The sequence below is a fragment of the Leptonychotes weddellii genome, chromosome 4 (assembly GCF_054177405.1).
Source record: "Leptonychotes weddellii isolate Sample4059 chromosome 4, ASM5417740v2, whole genome shotgun sequence".
NCBI classification, from domain to species: domain Eukaryota; kingdom Metazoa; phylum Chordata; class Mammalia; order Carnivora; family Phocidae; genus Leptonychotes; species Leptonychotes weddellii.
This window is the reverse complement of record NC_138372.1, coordinates 136,133,015-136,143,503: the sequence shown is the minus strand read 5'-3', so window position 1 is coordinate 136,143,503 and position 10,489 is coordinate 136,133,015. Positions and strand designations below refer to the sequence as shown.

The 10,489-nt window shown below is 50.2% G+C and overlaps 1 protein-coding gene across 5 annotated transcripts in view; it reads right to left on the bottom strand.

The window, feature by feature from the left end:
* Positions 1-7,493: 7,493 nt before the first annotated feature.
* POP1 (POP1 ribonuclease P/MRP subunit) overlaps positions 7,494-10,489 on the bottom strand; it is a 36,564-nt gene continuing 33,568 nt past the window's right edge. For all 5 annotated transcript variants that reach the window (XM_081816307.1, XM_081816310.1, XM_081816308.1 and 2 more), the window contains one exon: positions 7,494-9,701. In XM_081816307.1, coding sequence (XP_081672433.1) covers positions 9,047-9,701 — 655 coding nt within the window. In that variant the 3' untranslated portion in view covers positions 7,494-9,046. The remainder of the gene's footprint in view (positions 9,702-10,489) is intronic.

Here is a 10,489-nt window from a genome sequence, read left to right as displayed (position 1 = left end):
ACACCCCCGGGAAGGAGGAAGAACGGACACAGAACTCCGGCCTGAGGGGTGACAGATGGAAAGAGTAACTCTTGACTCAGCCACCTGCACGCGAGATTAGCATTAATCTGTGCTGGGCCTGAGTAACTGCCCGAGAGGCCCGCACGAGCGGCTCAGCGCAGGCCGGGGAGCCGGGCCCCCTGATTTATGGGCAACATTCAGAAAATGAAATGAGCGGAGGCTTTGGAGACCAACACGGGGCAGGGCGGGAGGAGAGGCAAGTGCTTCGGGCGGACTTTCCCAGGTTCAGAAAGGGAATGCTCCGCGGGGGACCCGCTCCTTTCTGGGAGAGGGGGCGGCTGTGTGTGTGTGTGTGTGTGTGTGTTTTCGTGTTTTGCTTTTGGCCGATGTTTTAAACATGAGCGGGCCAACTGGGAGATGTAATCACAGGCCTTTCAAAACTGCCTAACGATGGCAAGACGAATGGTTTGGGTGGTGCTGGAGTCATAAATAAAAGCAGCATATCAGGGCAGATTTAAAGAGTGAGGAAAGGGAGTGAAATAAATCTACTGGGATTCCAGGGCCATCTTTCCTAGGAAAACATCAGGATGAGAGACTCGGTTCCTGCGCCAGACCAAGACCCCAAATCCTCAACGCTCTTCATGTGGTACCAGAGCATCGCGTCATTGACCTTGAAGTGCTTGAAGGCAAGTCCAGGCCTGATTGATAGATTCGGATCTAACCCCTCGGGTGACCAGCACGGAAGAGCACACACATTGTGCCCGATGGATGAGGGAGGGCAGGAAGCATGGCATCACGGCAGGCCGGGATCAACTCAGCCTGGAAGTCAGCTGCTTTGCGCCCCAACCCTGAACCTGTGTCTTTCCAGCAACTCTTAAGCTTCTCTAATCCTCAAGTTCCTTGTCTGTAAATGGAGGTAATAATTAAAGTGTGACTGCAAATATTAACTGGCATATTGCACACAAAGCGTAGCATGTAGTGGGTACTTAATGTTCCCCCTTTATCATTACTAATGACCGAATGAAGTAGCTGGAAACTAAAATAATCCATTCCATGGGCCAAACATGTGGAACTAATTTTTTTCACACCTCAGGGAGATGAAGGCCAAGGAACCATGACTATGGTGCGGGCGGTGTCCTGCTGGGGTTTGGGGCTCCCTAGCCACCCCTGCTCTTGGCCTGACTCTGTGGTTACCGCAGCCTGTCCATTCCTCCCCCTGTCCGTTCCCCCTTGACTTGGGGAAGTATCCACAGATTAGGACTGGGAACATGGTGGACCCCAGCCCACAGCCACCCTCACCTCTGGTCTCTGGGGAGGGTCTGGAGGGACAGAGCCCTCTGTGATGATGTTGTCCCAGGAAAAACAAAACCCCAAATTCCAGCCCTCACTGACCCCACCCTAACAGCCTGCTTCTCTTTGGCTACCACTTCTTTCCCCAGGCGGAGTACCCAGCCCTGGTGTGTTCATCTGTAGGACTGACAAGCTTTTGGGGGTGCCACACTCTGCCCTTGGTAAGAAGCATTTCCTACCTTTCCAAAGGGACAGCTTACAGGCCACTGACAGAAAACAATTAATGATGCATAATGGAATTTTATGGCATGAGATACTTAGGCTTTGCATGAGAGCCCAAGTTCCAGGAGGACCTTCTGAGGAAATCTTTCTTTTGGTCTGGAGCCTCCTGCCACCTTGTCACCTCCCAGGCTGGTGCGGGTGCCCTGAGGTCTTCGGTCTCCCTCCTCTCACTTCCCAGTGCTCAGGGCTCCCAGGGCGAGTTAATGCCAAGCCCACTCAGTTTTTCTCCTCTCATGGCACAGACACCCCAGCCACGGCTCCCCTGGCAGAGGCGAGGGGTGCTTCCTCAAAGGCCGCTCTGGCTTGTTGGGCATGATGTAGGTGGACAGGAATGACTCCAGGCCATCCAAGATGCTGGATGAGACCAAATGCACACAGACGCTCTGACCTCTCTCTGTAGACGCTTCGGGCTCCATCTCTCAAAAGGGAGTCGGGACCTGGCATCTCACACACATCCATCCCGTGCCTAACGGCTGCGGGGCTGAAGCGAGACGCCGTCCCCGGTGCCGCTGGAGCAGCCCCAAAGGCCAGGTCATGGGAGCTTGCAGGGCCTGGCGAAGTACCCGTAAATTATTTAAAGGGACATCTATTAAATGCTGGAAGAAACACAAGTTCCTGACAGAATAGTTAGCAGCCAGAAACTAGGCCTCACCATTAAAACAAACAAACAAACAAACAAACAAACAAACAAACGTTCATTTAGGCCCCAATTGTACCTAACATCCAAAAAGGGTGACATGCACATTTGTGGAAAGTCAGTGTCAAAAATACCAGAATCTTAGAGGGTGCTTGGGTAGTGCGGTTGGTTAAGCGTACGACTCCTGGTTTTAGCTCAGGTCGTGATCTTAGGGTCGTGAGATCGAGCCCCGCATGGGGCTCCACGCTGAGCACAGAGTCTGCTTGAGATTCTCTCTCCCTCTGTCTCTCCCATTCATGCACTCTCTCTCTCTAAAATAAATAAATAATAAATAAATCTTTTTTAAAAAATCAGAATCTTAGGAGTGGGGAAAAAAACCCAAAAGATGCCTATCCTGGTGTTTCTCAAACACAATCCCATGAATGGCCTGTGTTGGAATCACGTAGGGTGCTTAATAAAAATTACAGATTCCAGGGCCACACTGCAGATGCTCAGAAATTTGTGTCTTTTGCAAGCTCCCCAGATGCTTTGGATGATAACCGTGTTTGGAAACCACTGACTCAGTCCACTGTTCCTGCAACTTTTCTGTGCCTTGGAAGCCGTCTTATTCAAATGCAGGCCTGTGTCAGGGGTGGGGTGCAGCCTGAGACGCTGCATTTCTCATGCTGATGCTGCTGGTGTCAGGCCCACGCTGTAATAAGTAGCAGGACCGTTCCCCAACCTCCTCCATTTCACTGAGGACACAGACTGAGCTGCAGGCATGGGGGGTTAGAAAACAATGAGGAGGGCCGGGCGTGAGCCGTGGCAGGGAAGCTGTCGGCCCAACTGGGCCAGCATGATGGGAAAGCCAGCCCCGGAGCCAGCAGAACATCCCCACGGGGCTCTTTTCTTACCAGACAACAGTCTTCAGACTTGTTTCCTAATGACTGTTGCAGGCAGATGATGGGAAATCTTCAGAACTACTCCAGGCAGTGCCCGCAAAATGGAGAGTCGAGCCCCTTGCACAGATCCCCTGTCCGAGCGCTGGCACCAGCCGGACCGGAACTGTCCCTCACGTTGGCAAGACCAACGTTACATCTACGTGTCAACTGCTGGTACTTATTGCAGAGTGCTCACCAAGCACCCGGTCGCTTCCTCCCACGTCCCCCATGCGAGCACATGCAAGCGCACGCGCGCGCGCGTACACACACACACACACACACACACACACACAGAGGCACCACTTGGCTCCGAGAAAGTTGCAACAGGAAAGAGCCAGCCTGTCTCTTGAGGGCTCGGGGCTAGACATCTTTTATCCAGGCTCACGTTCCCTCGGGGCACTTCTTGTCCAGCCCTCCCGGCAGCAACCTGCGGGGCACAGGCGTGGCCCCAAAGCACCTCGCCTTAGCTGCACCTCTTGTTTTTGCCCTTGGGGCTTCTGGCTGGCCTTCTGTGGGATGCCCACACAGCCGACTCAGCCGTTCTAGCATCTGTGCAAACCTGGAGATGCGAGGAAATGAGCACTCCCTGGGGCAGCCCTTGACCAGGGGGACTGCGAGCTGATAAATGAAGATTGCCTTCTCTCATGTGGACGGTTGCTTGCCCCCATAGGGAACCAGCTGAACAAAGCTCGCTCGCATCGGCTTCCACTCCTTCTTCAGTTCACTCTGCCCGTCTCCTCATTCCCATCCCCTGAGGTCACTTCCTAAAATAAACTACCTGCAGGTTAGCTGTTCTGGGCTCTGCTTTTGAGAACTACCAATCTCGTGCATACCGCAAGTAGTAGTGGCTAAATCCTGCAGAGCAAGGAAAGAGGAAGCTGGAGACTCCAGAGAGGGCCCACAGTGACCCAGAACATTTGAGACTCCCTGAAGCCAGCAGTCCTGCCCGAGGCTCACGCAGCTGTGCAGGATTGTTCATGGAACAAATTATGTTGTGTCCAAAAAATAAATTTAAGATCCTCCGTGAGATGTTGGAAACAAGGAGAGCTAAAGAATGAGGCTTGTTTCGCCTGGAGAGAAGGCAAAACTCAGTTCCTTAAAAAGGGCTGGCTCTCAGTCTGAGCTGACAGAAGTAAGGATGAGGGGAGATAGGCTTACACTGGGGCTGAAGGGCCCCTGCAACCATTGTACCCTACCAAGGGGGAGAGGGTGTCTCTGGGGGAAGTCATGAGCTCCCTGTCCCTGGGGGCATTCAGCTTGTGATGGGGGGAGGGCAGACTTATCAGGGATAATGTGTCGGGGATTCATTTTTCAGAAAAGAGCTGAAAAATTGTTTCTTATCCAGGACCCTCTTTAAAAATTATGGACACTGGGGTGCCTGGGTGGCTCAGTCGGTTAAGCGACTGCTTTCAGCTCAGGGTCACCATCCCAGGGTCCTGGGATTGGCTCTCTGCTCAGCGGGGAGCCTGCTTCTCCCTCTGTGATCTCTCTGGCTTTCACTCTCTCTCAAATAAATAAATAAAACCTTTAAAAAATCATGGAGACTTCTCCAACCAAGATTTTTAACAGTATGGCTCTGCCCCAAAAGAAGGAATATTGATTGACCTGTAACTTCACAAATTCCACGCCCCCTCCCCCCCATCTACACAATGACATACACAACTGAATTGTATTTTAGTTCTGAGGTTTTTCCAGAGCAGGCTGTTTTCCCATGAGGTCTTAGCACCACCTAGTGGCTCATTAGTCCATTGCACCATCTGCCTGGGTTAAAAACAGGGTCGTACAATTTACTATCAACACGCTCTTTGATTAGCACAGCAATTTAACAAAAACATACTAAATACCAGGCGTGGGTTAGGGACTCAGCTAGAGCCTGGGGTGCAACAGTAATCAAATAAGATATGGTCTCCCCTTCATGAGGCTCACAGCCTAATGGAGTAGACAATAAAAAGTAACCAAAGAATTATTATACGTTGTGATGTCATTCAAGAAATAAACCCTTCTGTGACAGAAAATAATGTAGGCAGGAGGAGGCCGCTCTGAGAAATATGAAATCAACTTGGAAGGATGGGATGAGAGGGGACAGGGGTGCAGAAAGTGGGGGAGGAGGGGCAAGAACGTTCCACGAACACAGCACAGCACATGCTTGGTCGTCCAAGTCCTGGAGGCACCAAGGGCTTTGCTATTCAAGAAACACAAAGACCAGCGATTGGAGGGAGAAACTAGGAGAATTCCATGTTTATAAACATTTCCTGAAGTGAAAGCACACAAATGGTTAGGGTGGATTCTTCCAGAACAGTACCTGGTTAAATTTTAATTTTTAAAAAGCGGGGAAAGGAAATGCCATTACGTGAACTTGGCTGTTCATGCCAATCCTGCAGGACCCTACTGAGGGCCATCAGTGTCAGCCACGCACCCCACTCAAGACAGCCTGCCTCTGCTCCCACCCCACATGCTTCCTCATCACTGATAGGCTTCTGTGTCCTTACCTAACTACACGGGAACCTCATATTAAAAGTCTAGAACAGTGGTTCTCAATCCTGGCTGCAAGTCACCTCGGGTGAATCTGTGTCTGGGTCACACCCCTCACCAGTTAACTCAGCATCTCTGGTATGTGGGTCCCAGGCGCCCAGGCTTGGAAAGCTCCCCAAGGGATTCCAAAGTGGAACCAAGGTTGAGAACAGATGTTCTGAAAGGATACTCCCCAAGAGAAAACAGAAGAGACCTTTTAAGAAATACCGCTGTTTGGGCCCGACCCAAGATGGCTTTCTGGGCCGTCAGGTGATTCCAACGTGCAGCCAGGAGTGAAGTCACGGTCGTCAAAAGGACAGCACCCGTGCCTCTGAGTTCTGGAGAGGCCCGCTGTGGCCGGGATCGCAGTGTAACTGGGGGTGCTACTCTTGAGTGACCCACAGTTGGTCTTTTACTACGACCTGCTGAGCAGCCCAGTCCTGCCCAGTTAAGACCACGATGGAGTCCATCCAGCCGTCACCTGCCCCCCTCACTTCCCACTGGCCCACCCTAGGCATGCAGCAGCCAAGTCAGCAATGCTGCAGTGAGTTCCCGATGGGCCCATTACCTACGAACTTCCTCCTGCCAATAAAAGGAGGATGAACATTCGGGTTCATGCTAACAAAGCTCCATAAGGAACTGGCAACGTGCACTTAACCTGAGAGGTACTGTGTGGATTTTTATATGAGCAATTACTGACGCTATCTTTTTTTTAAGATTTTGTCAGAGAGAGTACGAGCAGGGGCAGCGGCAGGCAGAGGGAGAAGCAGACTCCCTGCTGAGCAGGGAGCCTGATGCAGGACTCGATCCCAGGACCCTGAGATCATGACCTGAGCCGAAGGCAGACGCTTAACCAACTGAGCCACCCAGGTGTCCCCTGACGCTACTTTTCTTAAAAGAAAACTACTGGCCCACATCTCAAGGCCTAGGAGGGTATGTACCAGAAAGGTAACGGCGGTTACATCTGGGTGCTGAAAACCCAGGTGATTTTAACTTTTGTTGTTGTTGTTGCTTATCAGCATGTTCTAGGTTTTTCTATGATGAATCTGCATTAATACAAAAATATTACTTGTGTAATATTTTTTAAAAGCTGACCATAAAGAATCAATTCTGTCTCTTACACAACTCAGGAGGTGTGTAGCTGGTCTCCAGGCGTTCAGCTCACAACTCTGCTTTTTAGGACACTTCCTGACTTGGCAAACTCTGGAGATTTTGCCCCCATGACAAGAGGCCAGGGAACACATCATACTTTTTTGGTAGTTCTGCAGCACTGGTAGGATCAAACTAAACACGTTTATTCATTTTTTGTTGTAGAGAATAAGACCCTTCCTGTGTCTTTTCATGGGAGAAATGGATTCTTCACTGCATGTGTGCAGATTTTGTCAGTGTTTTTGCAAAGTATATTCCATGAAACTAGTGTTCTCTGGACAAGAGGTATGTGAAAAGAAGAAAAATGGGGGAGTGGGGGAGTTCTGTGAAAGACTGACTGATTTCCTTCCTGCAGGTATCTGCAGGGCCTTGACTACACTCACGCATTGTGAATCTGCAGTGGGAGAATGTGGACTACAGCTCTCCCCAAATTTATCTGGCCATCACTTTTCAGGAAACATCTCCAGGGACCAGCCCTCCCACCAACAGATTTTGGGAAACACAAGTCTAGCCGTTCAGCACATAGTTCTTCGGCCTCCTACCACAAAGCAGAGTAAGGGTGCCCTGGCCTCTGTCCTGAGTGCAGGCAGGGTGCACAGAATGAGGTTAGGTGACTCACAGCACGCTCCGACTTCCGTCATCCAGCAAGCTAAGGCACAGATGAAGCGGCTTAGAGCCAAGAAAACAAACGAGGAATGGCCCAATAAACATTCACAACTGAACATCAGGTGACATTTTATTCTGTTTACAGACACCGCTAAGTTAGACTGGTTTTTTTTTTTTTTTTTTTCCTGTCTCATTTGGGTTGGACACAAATACACCCAGAGGCACGGTGAGAGGAAACACATCAGACATTTCATTAGCTCCTGTAATCCGTGCTCTCTCTCTCCGCACCCTGTCTGCCCCGGAGACATTTCTACCAAGTGCGACTGCAAAAGCCCAATACATTTACACGAAATAACGCCTAACTGTACATTTAAATAAAAAAAAACAAACCCCATTCAGGCTCTGCTAGAAATGTGTGGTAGGAAGGCAAGGGTCTGAGGGTGTGAGACGCGCAGCGTTAACTAAAAGTGAATGAGCACCTAATTTCTCCGCAAGCGAAAAAAGCAATGACTGCACTCCTGTGTGGGACAGGATGAGAACCCGCTCAAATGCCAGGTGGACATCGTGACTGCATGAGTGTCCGAAAGAGGCTTGTCGTTTTAATCATCGCCTTGCAGAGGTAAAGACTGCACTGAACAGCCACGTTCCCCAAAGTGTGTCCCTGAAAACACTGGTCCTACAAAGTTCTCCCTGCAAAAGGAGTTCGGGAATCGAAAGATTTAGAAAATACTGTAGGCTGTTATCCACTTCCTGGAGAGGCACAATGCATGTTATCACATGGAAGGTTCTAGAAATCCCTTAAAAAGAAATGCTTAGCTTTGTTTAACCCAGTTTCCCAAATCAATCTGATGTTAGAATCTTTTCTTTCTTTTTTTTTTTTTAGATAACACATTTCATAGAACATATTTTGAGAAACCATCCTCTATGGCTTGGAAAAATTTTTTGCAGAAACAAAAGCACAGAAAAACCAAGTAACTCCTAGGATCATGTGCTTGTTGGTCAACAGCAAAGAGGACAATGGGTCCTAAAGATCAGAGCCCCATTCTGATTCCGCCCCAACACCTCTGCCCTACACCGAGCCTGCCTGAAAATAGGCAGCAATCAATTTTCCATGGTTTCCTTCCACATGGTGTCAAGTGTTAGGCATGCTGATTCGGGGACGGACTCGAACATGGTCCAGATGGGGGAACCCTATGTCATGCACAGAGACCAAGGGAGCCTTTCCCTTTCCTGTAACAATCAAGCCATTAAACAACCATTGTTGCTTATCCCGTGTCTACAAGGCTTTTCAAATACACTTGACAGCCCTTTGTTCCTGATAAAAAAGGAACAAGAAAACATACAGAATCTATTTTCAGCAAGAATGACACAGACCGAGAAATCAAAATATAAAAGCTTTTGGCTATCCATGCCAAATCACTTTCAAGTGTTACAGCAAGGACGAGGAAAGATGGAGGAAATCCATGAGATTACCATGGATTGCGGGAATGGTGTCAGTATTCCATCATTTGCGTCATACATCATCTTCATTCTCGTTTCCAAGGAACTTCATGTGCTATTTCAAAGCAGAAGATGGCAACAACACAACTCTCCAATGGGGGGACTTGGTAAACAGTTAGTAGGTCTCCGTTGCCAGGACGTGCACGAGCGCTCACACCTCCACGGCCACTCTCGCAAACCGATACTGCGGGGAGGCGGGTGCCCTCAGCAACACGAGGCCCCTCTCCGCTGCCGCCTGGCCGGACAGCATATCCAGCAAGCCCGTCAAGCTAACAAACCCCAGGCCTTCTCCGCCGCCGACGGCCATGGAAAAGTCTCCCTGCGTGACAAAGCCGAGGAGAACTCGGGAGCAGTGAGAAGTCAGCACCGGGAGGGGGCCTGACCACAAGCCCAGGGTCAGAGCTGGGTGCCCGGTTGCAGGGTGCGCCCCAGCCAGACCCTCAGGCTCAGCACGCGCCTGGTTCTGCCTCTTCTGTACTTTCTTCTTCTCTTTCTGTTTCCGGATCTCGCTCTTGAAGGGGTCGCTGTGCTTGGGTTCCTGGGGCCCACAGTATAGACGATCCCGACGGAGCTGGAGGATGTCCTCCTCGGCTGGGACACAGATCATGGAGTGCGGCTCGGGGCTGCCCTTCCTCAGCAGGGCCAGGCTGACCCACACCAGGGCCCTGGGGAAGTGGTCCAGGAGGGACAGGCAGGCCGCTCTGGTTGGTGCTGGCTGCCCGCTGCCAGGAGCCCGCCGGGCTGCCCACCTGTCCCTGGAGCTGGGCCCACACCAGGTCGACAGCTGCTTCAGCCATTTCCTACTCCTACGTGAAGTGGGAGACACACGTTTGAGGAGATTTTGTTCGGAGAGAAAACACGCAATCAGAACATTGGGTACTGTTGGAGTTAACTTGATTTTTTTATACTCTATGTGGGAAAGCGTCAAAACGGTAATTTTTTTTTTAAATTGAAAACAGACATTAATACATCTTTGTCAGGATATTTTTCTTATGTGTCTACTATTCTTAGATGCTGAAGGACTAAAGTTTTCAGAAGCTGAAGGTAGAGAAAAATAAGAATCTAAGGCTGCGAGAGACAGTCCTATGGAATGAAGGAAGGATAGGAAACTAGGAAGTTACTGCACAGAAAAGAAGTACAAGGCAAAGAGGGAGGAGCACTTTCTAAAACCTGAAGCACAGAACAGAGGGTAAGTGAAGCACCATGGAGCAGGCAGCCAGGAACACACTTCGTACAGTGGGCCCTCTGACAGGACGGTGGGGCACCGGGTCACTCCTAAACTCAGGTCATTCAAAAGGAGCCAGAAGAAATCGACTTTAGGGATGTAAAGGGAAGAACACTTGCTCAGAGTTCGCCGAGGGAACGTGCCTCGCAGGGGGACGACTTTGTCAGCAAAGACTAAATGAAATAGAAAACAACTGCCTTGGTTTATGTCTGTGGATGACAATACTTTAAGTCACCTGGTCAGTTGGTATCGTGCCCCAAATCAAATGTGACTCGGCTGTGTCCCCAGGCTCTCTGTGAGACACGGGAGGACTGGCTTGCCCCCCCAGAGAGCCCAGATGTTCCCTCGGGCTTTGCATAAAGGAACAAT